The following is a 20,595-nucleotide window of genomic DNA, read 5'->3' as shown; positions in this document are numbered from 1 at the left end:
ATAAAATCAGGAACAAGATAAGAATGCCCACGATTATGGCTTCTTTTCAACAGATGGTGAAAAGTCTGGCCAGATTCTACAAGGAAAAGATAAAAGAAAATTGGACACACAAACACACCATCATTATTCATAGGTGATATGACTACCTACATGGAAAACCTCAAAGAATCTTTAGATACAGTATTGAAAATACAGGGTTGTTTTTTTTTTTTTAGTTTATTTATTTATTTATTTTGAGAGAGACAGAGACAATATGAGCAGGGGAAAAGCAGAGAAAGAGGGAGAGAGAGAGAATCCCAAGCAGGCTCCGAGCTGCCAGCACAGAGACAGATGTGGGGTTCGAACTGACAAAACTGTGAGATCATGACCTGAGCCACCCAGGCGCCCCAAAAATATAGTTTCAATACAATTTCAACCAAATGCCCACAGGACTTTTTTAAGGAGATTGAATTGCAGATTCTCAAATTTATATGAAAGAACAAAAGGGCAAGAATAACTTTAAAAAGAATGAGGTTGAAGACACTTGTCCTCTCAAAATCCAGAATTCCTATAAAGTAATTAAGATAATGTGAGATTAGCGCAGTGATAGACAAAGAGACTATCTGGCACTATTTAGTGCCCAGAACTAGATTTCTAAACAGATGAGATGGCAGATCTGTGGAAAAGGAGGAATTCTTCAGTTTATGGTGCTGGAACAATGGATTAACCATAAGGAAAAAATGAAATTGGATTTCTATCTCACACCATACACGGAAACTATTTCAAGATGGTTTCAAGACTATCTCACACCATATATGAAAATTAACTTAAAATGGATCAAAGGCTTAACTGTAAGAACTAAAAGTATAAAACTCTTTTTTTTTTAAGTTTCATTTTTCCCCCCATTTCTCATCATCGCTTTATTTCTTTTCGGCTGTTCCAGGCTCTGAGAACATCGGGCATAGTGCTGAATTGGGACGGCATACGAAAGCATCAGTTTCACCTCCCAACTCTGTTAATTGTTCCAATAAAGACACATAAGGATAATGGTCTTTTAACATATCTGGCAATTTAGAAGTCTTCTCTTGAATACGTTGGGAACGTCTCACTGGTGTTAGAAACTTTAGCTCTTTAAATGTAGAATCTGTATTGTCAAACTGTATCTTTTTTTTTACACTTCGTAGGTATGGTGTAGTAGACACATTATATTTAATTAAGCAACTCCCCCTGGTTTCTGTACTGGGGGTTTTAACATCATTGGTTGAATCTTTTGTTTTGTCATCTTGCTTTTTTTCATCATCTTGAAATACCACATTTCTAGTTTTCTTTTCCATTTCTGGTTTTCCTGACTCTAGATTAACCCCGCTATCTTCAGTGCTGACTTCATGGATGTATTCCTTGGTTGCACAAGCCTCCTCAATATTTTCTCCATATTTAACTTTTTCTTGACTCCTCATTGTCAGAATATCTGCAATGCTATGTCGCATCTCTTCAATAGGCTGAGCACCTGCCAGAATGTCTTTCTCATAGATTGTGATAATGTTTTCAATAGGGCTTGTGAGTGGTTCAATATGTGCAAGCCATATCCAATATTTAACAAGCTTTTTGGCATCTGGAATATTTTTAATCAGGTCATTCAGTATGACCAATATTTCTTCTTTTGGGCATCCCTCACTAATCAGGTTTAGGCATTCAGAAAATGTCTTGTTCACTTTTTCGGTAAATAATCTTTGTTCATCTTCTTCTACCATGGTAGTCCAAAAGGACCCAACTGGGTTTTCATGTTGCCCTTCAGGTTCAGGCTGGGTAACTCCTGAGCTAGGAGGCCTTTTCAGGACTTTCCTTTTGCCAGCTTTCCACTTACTCAGTTGCTTTTGTTATTGTATGCCTGCGAGGGTCAACGTTTTTCGACTTTTCTATCAGTTTGGTGTTAGAAGACGAAACAGGCCTGGCTACGATTTCAGACTTCACGATTCTTGTGAGTGTCTTCTTTCTATATCCTGAGAATCGGTTTTGGCACTAGATGAAACTGTGTTTAATTGTACTAACTCTTTCTCGCAAGGCCCTTTCTGAATAGTAACATTGGCCGAGCTTCTACCGATGCCTGGTCTCACAGCATCCTGACCATTGTCGAGGTGACTTCTAATAGGAGGTTGCAGAAGCTGTCTGTTCTGAATTGTAGTGCTCACAAGTTTAGTGGTAGTCGTCACTTTAGAGGCTCTATCGCTTTTCACTGTCACACTGCTGCTGTTTGTGCGCAGAGGCTCTGTAGCTTTAGGGACTGTAGTCGAAAGTTTCTTTATTGCTGCAGAACTCTCATCTCTGACTTGTAGAGGCTTTCTAAATGAATTAATCTTAGACTGAACAATTTGGCCACGGTAAGATCCAAGCACAAGCTTCTTGGACATGTTAGCATCTTGCTTTGGTTTTTCTGTCATTATTTGTTTCTTTTTATTGTTGTTTTTAAGATGAAACACTTGGCTTAATGTCATGTGTTGACCTGGAGGGTCATCTTTAATTGGTACCAACTGCCCAGTTTGATCATTATCCTCAGAATTAGGTGTATCAATTGCTATAGTTGAATTGGTTAGTTCATTAGAAGGCCTTAAAGGAATACAATTTTTTTCCATTGTTATATTATTTTTGTTCCCGGGAGGTCTACTGACATTTTCCTTACGAGCCATTTTTGTTTTAAATTTCAGAACTTTTGTCTCTTCATGGACCTGGCCCTCAGAGGTCATCACTTTCTGGTCTCCACTGGATATGTGATTTTCCTCCTTGTATGCAAAAAACGTTTTTCTTTTTAACATATGTTCCTTGAGTTTCTGTCTTCTTTGTTCTCTGAACTCGGGCTGGGCCCTCTGGCTCGGGGGCAGTTGTAGCTCCCGGGGCACTGCTGGGGTGCTCATGGCTGCTGCTGGCGGAGGACAAGTCTCGGCCCTGACAGGCCCGCACTCAAGTTTCATTTTTATTTAAATAATCTCTACACCCAACATGGGGCTCAAACTCATCACCCCAAGATCAAAAGTCACATGCTCTTCTGACTGAGCCAATCAACTGTCCCTAAAACTATAAAACTCTTAAAAGAAAAAAACATAGATGTAAATCTTCATTGACTTTGGATTAAAGGTTTCCAAGATATGACACCAAAAATACCAACAGTTAAAGAAAAAAATAGATAAATTGGACTTCAATTTAATTAAAATTAAAAACTTTTGTGCTTCAAAGGATACCATCAAGAAAGTAAAAAGACAGAGGGGCACCTGGGTGGCTCAGTCGGGTTAAGTGTCTGACTCCGGCTCAGGTCATGATTTCACAGATCATGGGTTTGTACCCTCATTGGGCTCTGTGTTGACATCTCAGAACCTGGAGCCTGCCTTGGATTCGGTCGCCTTCTCTCTCTGCCCCTTCTCCGCTCCCACTTTATGTGTGTGTGTGTGTGTGTGTGTGTGTGTGTGTGTGTGTGTATGCGTCTCAAAAATAAACATTAAAAAAAAAGAAAGTGAAAAGACAAACTGCAGAATGGGAGAATATATTTATAAATCATATATCTGATAAAAGTCTAGTATCTAGAATTTATAAAGAACACTTACAACTCAAAAATAAAAAGACAATCAATTTAAAATGGACAAAGAATTTGAATAGACATTCCTCCAAAGAAGATATACAAATGGCCAATAAGTGCATGAAAAGATGCTTAACATCATTTTTCATTGGGAAATGCAAATCAAAACCAAAATGAAGTATAAGTTCACACCCACTAGTATGGCTATAATAAAAAAGACCAATAATAATAAGTGTCGGTGAGGGCACGAAACCAGAACCTTCATACACTGCTAGTGGGTATATGAAATGGTGCAACCATTTTGGAAAACAGTCTGGCATTTCCTCATAAAGTTAAACATAGGGTTATCATGCTACCTAGCAATTCCACTCTTAGGTGGGATTTGAAATAAAATAAAATGATAAGTGAAAGAAAATGAAAACATGTCGACACAAAAACTTGTACAAGAAGAAAGAGAAATTTGTACAAGAAGTTCATTATGATTATTATGAATAATAATGAATCTTAATGAATAATAGCTCTAAAATGGAAACAACCCAAATGTCTATCAACTGATGAGTGGATAAACAAAAATGTGTTATATCCATACAATGAAATGTCATTGAGCCATTAAAAGGAATAATAGATGAACCTTGAGAACTTTATGCTAAGTGAAAGAATCCAGTCACAAAATAATACATATTGTATGATTCCATTTATATGAAATGAAATGTCAGAATAGGCAAATTTATGGACCTGTTATTAGTTGTCAGGAGTTTAGAGGGGGTGGAGGGATGGGATTTCCAGAATGGAAAGATATTATTAATTCTTTTGGTGGTGGTGAAAATGTTCTGGAATTAGATACTGGTAATGGTTGCACAACTTTGTGAATATACTAAAAATCACTTAAAAGAGGTGAATTTTATGGTATGTGAATAACATTTCAATTTTAAAATTACAAAACAAAACAAAAGATTTAAATGTGAAGGAAATAGAGCAGACTACCTTAGGACGTTTGGATTGAGAAGTATTTCTTAAGACAGAAAAAGCACTAACCATTACAGAAAAAGACTGATGCAATTAATGATGAAAAGGAAGAACTCCAGAGGTTCCTGGGTGACTCAGTTGGTTAAGTGTCCAACTCTTGGCTTTGGCTCTGGTCATGATTTCACAGTTTGTGGGTTTGAGCCCCACATTTGTGTGATAGCACAGAGCCTGCTTGGGATTCTCTCTCTCTCTCTCTCTCTCTCTCTCTCTCTCTCTCTCTCTCTCCCCTCCCCACTCGTGTGTGTGTGCATGTGCCTGCCTGCGTGCACATTCTCTCTGTCTCTCAAAATAAATAAACTTAAAAAAAAAAGGGAAACATTCTGTACACCAAACACACTTTCAAAAGAGCAAAGACAAGGAAGAAGACACCAAAAACACATATAAATGAAAGAGCATTACAATTTAAAATATATAAATAAATCCTACACAAATCAATAAGAAAAATATATGTACGCAATAGTGAAAAAATAAGCTAAAAACATGAGCAGGCACTTCAAGGATGATTGATAAACATATGAAAATGTGTCCAACCTTATTAACAATTAGGGAAATTCAAACTAAGACCATGATACCTGTTTACAACTACTAAGTTGAGAAAAATATTGATTCTGTTTAAGTGTGACAATATCAAATCAGAAATTATGGGTATTCCCTTAAACAGCTACTGTGTATTTTGCACCATCATTTTGGAAAACAATATTTCATTATCTTGAGTAAGTGTAATCAAAGATAAGTGTAATCAAAGTCTCCACAATTCTATTTTTTTATGTTTATTTTTTGAGAAAGAGAGAGAGAGAGAGAAGTGAGCGTGAGTGGGGGAGCGGCAGAGAGAGAGGGAGACAGAATCTGAAGCAAGCTCTAGGCTCTGAGCTGTCAGCACAGAGCCTGATACAGGGCTCCAATCCACGAACTGTGAGATCATGATCTGAGCTGAAGTCAGATGATTAACCCACTGAGCCACTTAGGCACCCCACACAATTCTATGTTTAAGTATATATCTTTGTCTTACTAATCAAAGTGTAGTTGGCTAACCAGTAGCAATTGTACCATCTAGAGCTTGCTAGAAATGCAGAATTTCAGGCCCCACCCAGATTTATTGAATTGGAATTTGCATTTTAACAAGATTCCCAGTTGATATGAATGTTAATTACAATCTGAGAAACACTGCCCTAAAAAAACTCTTGCACATGTCCAAGAGAAAAGAATTCACATAGCAGCACTGGTGGTAATAGCAGTGGCAAAGAACTAGAAACAGCACAAATGTTCATCACATAGAAAATGGATAAATAAGTTGTGGTATGGTCATAAAAGCTGGATGCAGAAGGATACAATTTGATATCATTTCTATAAGACTCAAGAATAGGCAGAGGTGAACAAGATATTGTTAGAGATCTGTATAAAACATATGGAAACAAAGGAATGCTGAACACACAATGCAGGATGATGTTTACCTTGGGTGAAAGAAGGGTTTAGAGGAGGAGCAGACAGTGTGACCTTCACCAGCATAGGAAATGTTCTATTTCTTAAATTGTGTAATGGGTCCAATGTTTTTGTTATTATGTATGACTTATCTATATGTTACATTATTCTTTTATAAGTATACAATAGAACACAAAATTTAACAGTTTCATTGAGATATACCATAAAATTCACTTGTTTTAACTATACAATTCAGTGATTTTTAGTACACTTTACAGTTATATGACCATCGCCACAGTCTGATAATAGGAAATTTCTATCACTACAAAAATTTTTTCTTGCTCCTGTGCAGTCATTTCCCATTCCAATTCCTAGCCCCAGGCAACCACTAATTTGCTATCTCTGTAGATTGGGGTGTTTTTTTTTTGGGGGGGGGACATTTCATACAAACAGAATCATGCAATATATGAACTTTTGGGTTTCGCTTTTTTTTTTTTACTTCCCATAGTATTTTTGAGGTCCATCTATGTTATAGCATGTACCAGTGTTTCAGTAATTTTTAAGGATAAATAATATTTTATGAGGTGGATATACCACGTTTTGTTCATCTATTCCCTTCTTGAAAGATATTTAGGCTGTTTCTAGTTTTGGCTATTAAAAAAGAATGCTATTGGGGCGCCTGGGTGGCGCAGTCGGTTGAGCGTCCGACTTCAGCCAGGTCACGATCTCACGGTCCGTGAGTTTGAGCCCCGCGTCGGGCTCTGGGCTGATGGCTCAGAGCCTGGAGCCTGTTTCCGATTCTGTGTCTCCCTCTCTCTGGCCCTCCCCCGTTCATGCTCTGTCTCTCTCTGTCCCAAAAATAAATAAACGTTGAAAAAATAAATTAAAAAAGAAAAAGAATGCTATTTCCATTATTCTTATACTAGTCTTTGTGTGGATATGTTTTCATTTCTCTTGGGTAGATACCTAGCAATGGAATTAATGGGTCATAATCAGTCATTTTATTTATTTACAAAAAAAAAAAGGGAAAATGGTTCTTTGGTTCTTTTGAGACCAAGTGAAAGGATTAACTAGTGAGTAGGTGGCATAACTGTTAATGCTAAAAGATAAGGACACACACAATTACTGAATGTGGAAATAGTAATCCACTGAGGGAAAAAGAGGGTAAAAGAAAAGAATAACCAGGGGCGCCTGGGTGGTGCAGTCGGTTAAGCGTCCGACTTCAGCCAGGTCACGATCTCGCAGTCCGTGAGTTCGAGCCCCGCGTCAGGCAAATAAACGTTGAAAAAAAAATTAAAAAAAAAAAAAGAAAAGAATAACCAAATATTTTCTTAGGAGAAGGTAGAATTCAAGGGAAAATTTAGACGAGGAAGGTAGTATAGGGGCTCTGGGAAGAAAAATAATTCACTTCAAAGGCACAGCTACTTCATCTTTATAAAATGCACACACATGTGTGGGGTGCCTGGGTGGCTCAATTGGTTGAGCATCTGACTACTTGGGCTCAGGACATGATCCCAGGGTCATGGGGTCAAGGCCCACGTGGGGTTCAGCACTGAGTATGGCCTGCTTGAGATTCTCTGCCCCCCTTTCCCTCTCTCCTTCAGCCCCACTCCCCCTCTTCCACTCACATGTGCTCTGTCTAAAATAAAAAAGTTAAAAAACACACATGCATGTGGGATTATCAAATATATTAATAATACTTATAAAATGTTTTGTTGATAGGGCAGTTAAAAAATTGAAGTTCTTTTAACCATCCCAGATTTGTTATAAAAGTAATGATTTGGATTATTGCTTACAATAGTGTGTATGTGAAATATACTGAAAAGCAAATAAAGCCAAAAACAAAGTGTGAGTTTGGGTAATATTAGACAGTAAATTTGTGAAATAACTGTGAACTAACCTTCAATGTTGAGGACTTACAATGTTGTCTTTGTTCCCATTTTTTTCTCTTTAGTTCTTTAGACATCTGTACAGATTTTAATTCCCATGTAAAAAGCAAGAACCAGACAAATGTCATCCTGCACATTTCTAGAAATTGGAGTCTTAATTGCTCTGAGAAAGATTGACCGTCAATACTCTGATCTACCCCCTATCAACTTGACCTCAACTTAACATTTCTCCAAGAGGCAAGTAAATAAAGGTTGTAGGTCTGTGATATATTGCGTACACCGGGCAGCTGCATCTGACAACATTCTCTAAGAAGAAAAGATAGTGTTGGTATCTTTATTTTAGACAGTAGGGTAAACTTTATCTTCTGTGTGTGTGTGTGGGGGGGGGGGACATTGAAAAAGCAATTTCATTAATCAAGAACACTCAGTGGGAGTAAGAAGTATCAATCACTAGATAGTATTCCAGCATAGATTTGTGACTCAATTAGTGGCACAGAGCCTTGCCACCGAGTATAGAAATGTCCCATTTTCTGTAATCAAGGCGGTTATAATACAAGCTGAAAGCAGATATTTTCTAATTCATCCCTCCACCATAACTCTCTCCAGACAAGTGCCCTTCCTTTGTGTTCCCTTAACATTCTATTTCCACTTTACGGACTCAAAAGATGATCGTTGGAAAGCACAGCAATGCCTTGCCCAACTTTGTCCCTGAAATTAACTTTGAGCTGACTCCTCCCCACTTCTTTCCCCTCCAGCCTGCTCTTTTACCTCCACGCGGGACTCTCCACCCCCTAGTGTTTATCTCAGGCCCCGCCCCGCCCCCTGGTTGGCTGTCCGGTGGGAGGCTCGTTCCTTCCCTCGCCATTGGCCGCCCAGGGGGAGGTGCGTTTCCCGGCTCCGGATAGGTCGACATGTCTAACAACCTCCGAGACAAGTCTAACAACCGCGGTGCACTTGTCATTTCCGGGTAAGATGGCCGCAGTGCGAGTGCTGGGAACCTGGAGCCGGAATGCTGGGCGGCTGGTAAGCGGTTTGGTTTGAGTTGAGTTCAGGAAGGGATAATGTGTCGGGAGTATTCCCGGGGAGGTGTGTTACTTTGTCCTCCGAGTGCCACGCGGAAAGGGCACGCGTGACGGAGAGGTAAAAGGATGTATGCTAAATGAAGGGCAGAGAAGGTGGTGAGCAGACCGGTCTGGAGACCCACTCCCAGCCTTACCTGGCCATGCTTCTTTCGCCACTCGGTCGCGTTCCAGCTTTGTCTACACCCAGGCTCATCTAGCCTTTCGCCCGTTAGCCTTTTATTGAGCACTGTCTAGGTGCTGGGCATTGTGATAGGTGCTGGGGATATGCAGATATATATCATTAAGCATTTATTGGACACCCACTCTGCCAAACACTGACAACACGACCCCTGCCTCAGAGAATTTATAGTCTAGAGGAAGAGACCCATGAAGCAAAGCATAACACCGTGGGCCCTTGCCTCCGAGGAGCAGAGGCTTAAGCTTTGTTTTGTGGACCTGTATTTCTCTGTTGTGTCTGCGCCACGTATCTTTCCAACCTTTTTATCACCAGAGCTACGACCCACCACCATCTTCCCTGAAGTTCCTCCCTTTCAACAACCCTTTAGCACCAAACACCTAACATCCTAGTAATCATAGTGTTTTATCCTATCTGCGTAGGGTTTTTCTTTCTGGGACTCCTCTTCCCTAAGATCTTACAGTGATCAAACCCCGATTTTACAAAATTTGTCAAGAGCCTGCTGTGTACCAGGTACTGTGCAGCCACTAGGGATGCAAATATGAATAGAACCCCTGTGGTCCCAGATTAATTACAGCCTTGTGGTGGAAGACAGAGGAAAGAGAGAGAGACACACAAACAAGCAATTATAACAGCTTGAGAAGTGCTATGATGGGACATTATAGAGTTACAGGAACACATAGGAGGGGGGATGGGGGTCTGAAAGGAGTTCTCAGAGGATACCGTGTAACTTGAAATTTGTACCTTGCTAGGTATTGGCCTCTCTTTTGAGAGTTCTCCTTGTTTGGCTTCTGTAACACCAGCTTCCCAATATTTTTCTTCTATATGTTTTCCACTTCATCCCAATCTCCTGTTTTCCTGCCCAACTTTTAAATATGTATTGGTGTTTCTAAAGGCTCTGACTTTGGCCCTCAGCACTTTTGGCACTTCCTGGACTATTTCAGCCACTTATTTGAATTTAGTTGCCATGTATGTGCTGATGATTCCTAAAGTTCCCCAGTCTTCAAGCCAGCTCTACTCCAGACCCATATATATTCTACTGTCCTGAAAATCTCCAATTGCCTACATATTAAGTATTTTTCAGCTGCAAGTAATAAAAACCCAGCCAATAAATGGGAAATTAAGTATCTATGCATCCCGAAGTTAGATGGAAGCTGGTATTGGTTAAGTGGCGCATATTTATCAAGGTTGTCATTTCAGCAAGTTTGCCCTTTTTCATGGTTACAAGAGAGCTTCTACAACTTCGTACTCAGGGCAGGAAGGAGGAAGGGGTGGTACCATTCAGACTCATTGATCAGGACTATGTTCCATGGCCACTGCTAACACCCGGAGTCTTGAAGGAGCTAGCATTTAGCTGCATCACAGTTCTGCCGTAATGCCTCAGTGGCACATTGGATTCTAGGTTCCAGAACTAAACTCTCAGACCTGTTTCTCTTTTGATTCTAGCCTGTAAATCTCCCAAATTTAGTTGTAATTCTCCGCCTTGCCCCCAACTGCTGCTATCCTGGTCCGTCCAGGATAAGGACTAATTGGACTTTCTGCCTCCAATCTGGTGGCTCTCCAACCCATTCTCCATAGTGTAGCCAGGATGATCTTAAAAAGTAAGACACAAATTTGAGAATGTCATTTCCTCACTTGAAACTGCCCTAAGCAAAATGTCCAAAATTTAAAAGACTGTGAGCCAATTTATGATCTGGACCTTTGCAAATCTCTCTGGCTTCATTTTTGCTGAAACTTACCCATCCCAACCCCCACTCTGACACTTCCCTCACCCTTATCCCATACTAAACTACACTGGAACTATATTGAACTTAAGTTAATTGAGCACACTGCTCTCTCTCGACTCCAGACTCCAGATCTTTGCACGTGTATTTCCTCTGCTTTAAAGACTCTTGCCTTCCTTCCCTATGGCCTCATCTGCTAACACACCTCATCACCTGGATTACTCCTACTCATCCCTTAGATCTTTACTTTCTCCCTCCTTTGTGTTCCTTTAATACTCTATTTCTCCTATTATAACACTATGTCATAATCACCTATGTCCTTGTCTTTATCTTTGAAGGTGTGGACTGTACTTTCCATAAGAGAAGGAATTAACATCTATTTTGTTCTCTAATCTACCTATGCATCATGCATTTGACTCTTGATTAACCTATACTGAATTAACCCTGAATTTTTCTATTTTATCTGTCTTCCTGTAATTCAGCAACTTGAATTCAGGGACTATATTCTGTAGCCTACTTAGCTTTGAATTCCCAAGCCCAGCACAATCCCTGTTTTTGGGAGTGCTCAACTGATCAATAAACAACTATTATTTATTTCCTTACTTGAATCTGCTAAACCTTTGTTTCATCTCCTATTTTTTTTATATTTTGTTTCCAGGAAAAATGTCTTTTTCAGCTTGAAAAACTATTTTTTCTCTTTCTCCCTCCTATTGCTTTTTTATCTTTCCATTCAGCAGCTTCACTAATGTTTTTCAGCCTTCTCTTAATCCATTTAGTTGCTACTTATCGCATAATGCCTGTTGCACTTACGTTGCTTTCTCTTTTTCCACCGTAAATCACTTCAGGAGCCTGTTCTTTCATGCCTCAAATACTATTCTACTTTCTTTTTCCTCTCTTACTTGGCTTTACCTGTTATAATCTAATCAATAAGCTGCAACTAGATTAATTTCTTAGTTCTTTTTCTTCAATAACCTTATAGTGTATGAGTTCAAACTCCTTATCCTGACATTTACAGTCATCAGTAATTTGGTCCTTGAGCCACTTATGCTGCTCCCTTTTATAAATTTGGTCAGGCCACTCTGCCCCGGGAGACAAGTTCCTGCGGCAGTTCCTTTCTTTATGCTGTTTCCTCTGCCTTAAAGTGCATTTCTGCTCTTTATTTATTAATACTTATGATGCAAGGTCCACTTCAACTGTTCCTCCAAGAAGCCTTCCTAGGTCAAACCAACTTGAAAAATCAAAACAAAACACAAAAGACTCTATTCTTAAACTCTTCTAACACCTGCTGCCAATACTTACTACAAAAAACAAGAGCGTACATGCCCATGCAAGTGTGTGTGTGTGTGTGTGTGTGTGTGTGTGTGTGTGTGTTGTTTCAGCTAAGTTATAAGTTCAAAGCAGAGATTATTTCTCCCACGTATAACAGTGTGTTACAGTGTGTGATAGAAAGAGCCTCGGCTTTGGAGTCAAATTTACTTGGTTTCAGAGCTGAATTTTGCCATTTGTTTGCTATAGGACCTTGGACAAATCACTTTACCTCTCTGATCATTCGTTTCTCATGTGTTAAAGAGGGCTAATGTGCCTATTCCAGAAGATAACTATGAGATAAAAGGAAGGTGATGCATTTAAAGACCTGTAAAGTACCCAGCACATAGTAGGCATTCAGTAAACGTTTGGTAGTTTGTCCCTCCTTTGCCTGATTAGTAGTTCTTCAATAAAACTTGTGTTGTTGAAGGTAGGACCTTCTAATAGTCTAATTTTCTTTCAAAGGTTATTTTTAAAAGAACTATTTTTTTTTTAATTTTTTTTTTTCAACGTTTATTTTTTTGGGGACAGAGAGAGACAGAGCATGAACGGGGGAGGGGCAGAGAGAGAGGGAGACACAGAATCGGAAACAGGCTCCAGGCTCTGAGCCATCAGCCCAGAGCCTGACGCGGGGCTGGAACTCACGGACCGCGAGATCGTGACCTGGCTGAAGTCGGACGCTTAACCGACTGCGTCACCCAGGCGCCCCAAGAACTATTTTTTTTAAATCAAGGTGAACCTGTATAATTCAAAACATCCATTTACTCGCCCAAAATTAAATTTATTTAATTTTGATTTTGTTGTTGACCAAGAGCCACAGTTATGGAAGTTGAAGTAGAAAGTATGAACATAGAAAATGGGGGGTTGGAAAAGAGCATTCTTTCACTATCTGCTATGTTTTAAGCTATCAATTTCAGTTAGGTTTGAATGTTAATTCAATGTTAATTTTAATAAGAATAAAATATAGATATTATAAAGATTAGTTGCTTTTGGATTAGCTCTTAAAGTAAAACTAAGATGCATGATTTAAGATTATTTGTGTTTCAGGAAGGGGATCTTTAGTTTTTCTTTGCCTTCAGAAATGAGTAGCATCTCGGAAATTAAGGTGAAATATCACATAATAATTTAAATATATTATTCCTATTAGTAAACCAAATATTTGTTTTTATATTATTTGCTGTCAGAAAAAGAACAAAATTCTTATTTATAAATACATATTATAATATGGCTACAATACATAACGTATATGTATTACAAATTTAAAAATTTTAAGGGCTAATCACTAAAATATAAAGTACATGATAATAAAGTAATTTTTTTAAGTAAAAGTAACTCTCTCCTACATTAATAAAAAAATTTAAAATACATGACAATATTCTCAGATACATTAAGGAGGTTAAAAATTTCTATACATTACATTTAAAAGTGTGATATAGTTAACCAGGTATTAATAACATTGAAATATTAACTTTCAAAATAAAATAGTCTACATTTCAAACACCTAGGTTTTAAAATATCAAGTCAAATAGATTCAGGCACACTTATTTCTATTATATATTGTCATGCATTATTCTTGGATATTCTATAAAATAGTTGCATCTAAAGAGTCATCCATAAATTCCAGTAAGAAAACCTTTCTATACAGCACTACATATGTTTTTCAGTGTCTTTAGATACTAAAAGTCAGTTTTGAATTCTTTAAGTTTTATTTTAGGAAGTCTTTACTGACTCAACTGTACTTACAATGTGTCTGTACAGAATATGTTAAAATTTCTTTACTTTTATAAGAAATTTTAGGCAAGGATCATAAGCACATAAATAAATCTGACTCCAGGGATATAATTTTACTAAATAAAAGAACAACAAAATGTTCTTTGGGTTCTGGGGTTTAAATTCCTTTGATTTCTCGAACAGACATACAGTACTTAAAAAATAACCTATCTTAATAAACTTGACTGTCCCTGACACCAGGTGTTGGCCAGTTCAGATTTTGGCCTAGATACTTTCATATTGTTTGTATTTTGATAATGACTGTTCTACCTTTAGAATAAACTTGAAACTGAATATATACTTACAGAGAAAAGCCATTGAGAACATTCATAAAAGCTTTTACTTTTTTGTTTTCTCATCTTTAGATTTGTGTTCGCTACTTTCAAACCTGTAGTAATGTTCATGTTTTGAAGCCAAAATATGTGTGTTTCTTTGGTTATCCTTCATTCAAGTATAGTCATCCACATCAGTTGCTGAAAACAACTGCTGGTAAGTATGATCTCAAAATAGCCCATATGAAAGAAGGTTTTGTATCTTACCCAGAACTTTTTAAAAAGTAATTGAAGACTTACCAAAGTAAAAAAAAAGTTAACCTTTTCTGTCTAGCCTGAGCCTCCTTGCTCTCCCCGAATCTGTCCTTTTCTTCTTTTTTTTTTTTTTTGTGCCCCCTCACCCCTTTCACATCTTTCCCTTAATGCTTGTGTCTTCAAATGTGGGGAATGGATTGTCTTGGGCCACCTGTTCTTTGTCATCTGACTCAGCTAAGTGCAATAGCCAGGTAAATTGTTGACTTAACAGATTGTATCCTTGTATTGTCACTATATTGTTGGTTGGATGGAACACTTACCTCAGTCTGTTGTGTTAAGATTGTGTGATAAAACCAGCCCAAGGTGCTTCTGAGTAGAAAGATCCCTGACTTTTACCATTTAATTACCTTTGTCCCGTTTTTCTACCCTCTGTAAAGAATTTGAGGCTTTAGGTATTAGATTTGGCAAGTACATTAAAACTTTTTTTCCTGATGTTCTGTTTAGAACTTTGATAACCCTAGACTTTTGTTATATCATTAAGCTTTTGACAGATACTTGGTGCCTTAGTCTGTGCTAGCAATGAATACTGGGGAAATTCCAGGCAGATCCAGCCCCTGAGATCAGTCCGTCTTTCCATGCCTTTTACAGATCATCTTTCACAACATCCAAAGATATATAAACCCTATCTTCACCGCTTTTTAAAAATATTTATTTATTTATTTATTTATTTTTATTTTTATTATTTTGAGAGAGAGCATGTGCATGCACACACATGTGTGTGGGAGAGGCGTAGGCGGGGGGAAGGGGGAGAGAGAGAGAAAGAGAGAGAGACAGAGACAGAGACAGAGAGAGAATCTTAAGCAGGCTTCACACCCAATATGGAGCCCAACAAGGGGCTTGATCTCACAACCCTGAGGTCATGACCTAAGCTGAAATCAAGAGTCAGACGCTCAACCAACTGAGCCATCCAGGCTCAGATTTTTATTTTAAAAGTTGATCTTTTGTCTTCTCAGAGAAGATAGAAGCCATTCAAGTGGAAACTCCTACTAGCTGTGTAACTTTAAGCAAGTTACTTAATTTCTTTCTATTTCATCATTTGTAATATGGGATTAATCATAGTATCTAAGTCATTGTATTGTTGTGAGAATAAATCCATTTAACACAGATATTTATTGATTACCTACTATCTGCCAAGGCACTGTTTTGGTGCTCTGGATATATATTCTTTTCCTATATCCCCTCACTAAATGAATATTCAAGCTAGGAACCTGAAGTCTTCCTGATTCCTGTTTCATATCAAATTGGTTACCTAAATCTATTAATTTTACATCTTACATGATTTTTAAATTTGTCTTCTTTTTTTTAGACAGCTTTGAAAATATATAAATATATTAAGTTCCATACTTCAGTTTCTTACCTGTAGTAGCCTCCTAACTGCTTTGTCTGTCACTCCTTCCCCAACCCCATCCACCACATTCCTGCCAGAAAGATTTGTTTCCAAAATTACAGATCTCAGGTTACAGATCTGAAATTGCAGATGGTATGCCCTATTGATTTATTATGCCTGAATAATAACCCTGTCTACAACTTCGTGGCTTAAAGCAACAATGAGTTATGATTTCTCAGTATTCTCAGGGTTACCTGGGTGCTTCCTCTGCTGGTGTCACTGAACTCACTAATATGGCTGTCTTCAGCTGGAGAATCATCTGGGCTGGAAGGTCTAAGATGGTCTCACATAAATGTCTGACAGTGGTGCTGGTTTTCAGGTGGGGCCTGTCATTTCTTCTCCATATAGCCTTTCATCCTCCAGTAGACTAGAAGGCTTCTTTACTCAGGGATCTCAAGGCAGTATTCCAAGAGGGAGAAGGTAGAAGATGCTGCGAGGTCCTTTGAGGTCTAGGCTCCAGAATTTGTACAACTTCATTTCTGCTATATTCTATTGTCCAAGCAAGTGACAGGCCAGCATAGATTTAAGTTGTGGTGAATCAGACTTTATGTCTTATGGGAGCAGCTGCAAAAAATTTATGACCATATTTTACTTACAACTGGCTCCTGATTACCTTTAGGATAAATTCCAGACACCTCACCTTGGCATGGCAAAGAAAGTCTTTTTTTTTCTTTAAGTTTATTTATTTATTTTGAGAGAGACAGTGCATGTGTGAGCAGGGGAGGGGCAGAGGAGAAAGAGAGATCTCACAAACCGTGAGATCATGACCTGAGCTGAAATAACGAGTCAGATGCTTAACTAAATGAGCCATCCAGGCACCACGAAGAAAGTCTTTTAAATCTGGACTGACTTCTTGCCACATATACTATCTTCAGCCATATGGAGCTGTGTGTTATTCCCTAACCTTACTGTGCCCTATATTTCCATGTTCTTCTTGCTCATGTTGTTCCTTGCATAATATTGTTTTGTATAGAAGTACCATAGTATATTGTCATTTTTTGGTGACTTAGATTGATATTCCAAGTCTTCATTTTAACTCTATGAAAGCTATTATTGAGCATAAATCTTTTTGTACCTATCTTAATTGTTTCCTCATGGGGGAAAAAGTCTTAAAAGCAGAATTGCTTATTGAGTCAAAGAGAAGGACTTTCCTTTTTTTGATGTTTATTTATTTTTGAGAGATGGGGGGGTGGGTGGGGGAGGAGGGGCAGAGAGGGAGGGAGACACAGAATCTGAAGCAGGCTCCAAGCTCTGAGCTGTCAGCACAGAGACCAATGCAGGGCTTGAACTTGTGAACCGTGAGATCATGACCTGAGCCCAAGTTGGACACTTAACCAACTGAGCCATCCAGGCACCCCCTCTTTTTTTTTTTCTTTAAGCTTTTGATACTTAACACCAAACTATTTTTTCAGAGAGGTTCCAGTTTATACTACGAGCAGCAGGCTGTAAGAGGACCCAACTTACTAGATAGAGAGGAAGCAAGAGGTACCTAATACCTCTATATCAGAAATGTATTTGTATTTCTTAACCATTAACTGACTCCTCATATTTATTGAAGAAAGTTTTACTACCTTAATCAGCTTGTTGTGTGTTTTATAAGCAATTTTAATTAACAGCAGTCTGAAGATAGAGGAGCACTTTTTAAAAAAGATTTTTTAATGTTTACTTATATTTGAGAGAGAGAGAGAGACAGAGTGCGAGTGGGGAGGGGCAAAGAGCGACAGAGACAGAATCTGAAGCAGGCTCCAGGCTCTGAGCTGTCAGCACAGAGCTTGACACAGGGCTCCAACTCATGACCTATGAGATCATGACCTGAGCCAGAGCCAGAGCCAGAGGCTTAACTGACTGAGCCCCCCAGGTGCCCCCTAGAGGAGCACTCTGGAATCCATTCAGAGTCACGTGTTACCATGGAAAAGTGAGAGGAACATAGGTTGTTGACCAGAAATACTTTCTCTTGGGAATAATTACCATAAAGTATCATTTGTATCTAATTGTTACACAAGTGGGGGGTAGAAATTCAAAAAGGGGTGAAAAATGGAAAGAGGACTGAAATTTAATGATAAGTTGGCAGAACATGGTGGACAGAGAAATTTTTCATCAGGTTTTCTAGATGTGTACGCCTGATCGTTAGCCACTAAAAATGAGAATAGTTATATGAAGTCAGAAGAGATCTAAGAGTGGGACACTAGTGATTATTACAGTTTAATAACAGAAAACAAGGCTATCCAGCTAGTTGGGCCTTCTATACCCTTGTAAAGGAACATTATTTTGGAAGTTGGAAAATGTAAGTGCTGTGACAATATCAGTAGGTCTGTGATACTGAATAATTTATTTAAATCTTTGATGGTTATGAATGACAATTACGCTTTTAAAAATTATGAAACACTTTTTTATCTGTGAAATGCAGTGGTTTCTGCTTCTGCTTGAGAATATTTTCTAATTTTAGCTATAAAAGCATCTATTAGAAGTATGTTACATATTTAATGAGGTCATTTTTCATTTTTCTTTGAAGCTCTGCAGGGACAAGTTGTTCAATTCAAACTCTCAGACATTGGAGAAGGGATTAGAGAAGTAACTATTAAAGAATGGTAAGTTATTCTGAAAAAAATTTTCAGTCAATGTAAAAATAATGTGTGCCAAAATAAGTGGGAGTTGTTTAAGTTGAGAAACTTCTTTCTTAACGATTTTTTTTCTTTTTTAAAGCAGTAAGGTAGTTTGTATTGCTAATATGTTGTTAACACAATTCATCATACATCAGGATATTTTATTTGATGTAATTTATTAAGAATTATTTTTTCTTTTTTTTCTTTATTTTTTCTTTCTTTTTTTTTTTTTTTTTTAAGTTTATTTATTTTTGACAGAGACAGAGTGTGAGCATGAGCTGGGGAGGGGCAGAGAGAGAGGGAGACACAGAATCCAAAGCAGGCTCCAGGCTCCAAGCTGTCAGCACAGAGCCTGATGTGGGGCTCGAACTCACGAACTGTGAGATCATGACCTGGGCCAAAGTTGGACGCTTAACTGACTGAGCCACCCAGATGCCCCTATTTTTTCTTCTTTTAAAAAACTTTTTCACTGCCCACTCATCACTTCAGCTAAAAAAGAGAATTAAAAAAAAACTTTTTTTTTTTTTAATGTTTATTTATTTTGAGAGAGAGAGACAGAGTGTGAGCAGGGGAGGGACAGAGAGAGAGGGAGACACAGAATCCAGAGCAAGCTCCAGGCTCTGAGATGTCATCACAGAGCCTGATGCGGGGCTTGAGCCCAGGTACAGTGAGATCATAACCTGAGCCAAAGTCAGACGCTTAAATGAGCAACCCAGGCGCCCCATCAGCTAAAAAAGAGAAATTAACCTATAACAGTTGTTAACTTGATATGACCAGGTGTTTTGAATGGCGTTTGTGTATGAACTTATTATTAATTTGCAGACTATTTTAAAATCATAATATAAGCTAAGCTCTCCTTACTGTACTGGAAATGACCTCAGTAAGAATGCAAGTACATTTGACTCACCATTCTCTGACAGTTTGCCTATATTTTTAGAATAGGTTCAAATTTAATACCAAAAAGTATTAATCAAAAAGTAGTTTGGGGGGGCACCTGGGTGGCTTAATCCATTAAGCATTCACCTTCAGATCAGGTCATGATCTCGCGGTTTGTGAGTTCAAGCCTCACATTGGGCTCTGTGCTGACAGCTTGGAGCCTGGAGCCTGCTTTAGATACTGTGTCTCCCTCTCTCTCTGCCCCTCTGCACTCGCACTCTTTCTCAAAAAATAAACATTAAAAAAAATTTTTTTTAAATAATTTTTGAAAAGGGTAAAGATTTTTCAGAAAAAGGCTTGAAACAGAAGTAAAAATCCTCTACGGCCTTAGTCCTCCTTCTACCTCTTTACCTTCTTTCACTTTTTAGAAAAAAAAGAAACACTTCTTGGTAGGGAATGGATTTTTAAAGGTATCTAGAAGTAGCAGTTAAGATGAATAGATAGTCTCTCACCATAGTCTTATAGTATTGAAGATCCCCTTAAGAATCTGATTCAGCCACCTGAACATTCTTTCTCTGTAGCTCTCCCTATTGCTTTGTAAATTACAAAAGGAGAAGAGCATAATTGTGCCTTACAGTTATGTCTCTAGTGGCACTGTGAGATTTAGGAAATGCCAATGGACCTCGAATCCGAAGAGCCCAACTCTGAAACTTATTAGCCATCTTGCCTGGGACTCACTTTGTCTTTGCTGAGCCATTGATTCTTAATGTGTAAAATGGGAGTAACGGTACTTACTCTGCCATCTGGCAAGGGTTCTCGAAAGAATCAAATAGTGCAATGTATAGAAAATGCCTTTAAAATCTGCAAAGTGTTATGTACATTTAAGTTACTGATATGTTCTAAGACCAAGACTAGTCTTTGTAGATTGTAGATATCTTTTCACATTTCTTAATTTCTACCTCTTATTAAATCTCTAGAGTTATTTACTTGAAATAAGGTTTTAGGGTTTTGGAAACGGAGATAATTTCACTCCTAATGAAAATTAATAGTTCATTAAATTAAAAACACATATTTGACTAAAGTTTTTCAGACTGTTCCTTTTTTTTTTAAGTTTATTCCTTTATTTTGAGAGAGAGAGAGAGCACGCACACAAGTGGGGAAGGGGCAGAGAGAGAGATGGGGAGAGAGAGAATCCTAGGCTGGCTTTG

General features: G+C 38.2%; 2 protein-coding genes across 3 annotated transcripts in view; one reads left to right on the top strand and one right to left on the bottom strand.

Annotated features, from left to right (window-relative positions):
* Positions 1–899: 899 nt before the first annotated feature.
* Positions 900–3,016, bottom strand: LOC101088095 (cytoskeleton-associated protein 2-like). Its single transcript, XM_045033606.1, is given in 3 exon segments — positions 900–1,848; positions 1,850–1,976; positions 1,979–3,016. Coding segments are annotated over 3 exon segments (2,043 nt in total). The 5' UTR covers positions 2,946–3,016.
* A 5,730-nt stretch (positions 3,017–8,746) lies between these two features.
* Positions 8,747–20,595, top strand: part of DBT (dihydrolipoamide branched chain transacylase E2) — a 54,525-nt gene continuing 42,676 nt past the window's right edge. The window contains exons 1-3 of one of the 2 annotated variants that reach the window (XM_003990364.6): positions 8,747–8,901; positions 14,300–14,423; positions 18,421–18,496. In XM_003990364.6, coding sequence (XP_003990413.2) covers positions 8,851–8,901; positions 14,300–14,423; positions 18,421–18,496 — 251 coding nt within the window. In that variant the 5' untranslated portion in view covers positions 8,747–8,850. Of the gene's footprint in view, positions 8,902–13,230; positions 13,270–14,299; positions 14,424–18,420; positions 18,497–20,595 lie in introns of those variants that run through there. The other variant, XM_045036276.1, reaches the window with a different exon arrangement.

This window comes from Felis catus, chromosome C1 (genome assembly GCF_018350175.1).
Source record: "Felis catus isolate Fca126 chromosome C1, F.catus_Fca126_mat1.0, whole genome shotgun sequence".
NCBI classification, from domain to species: domain Eukaryota; kingdom Metazoa; phylum Chordata; class Mammalia; order Carnivora; family Felidae; genus Felis; species Felis catus.
Note: the sequence above shows the minus strand (reverse complement) of the source record. Positions and strands in the feature narration are given on the sequence as shown.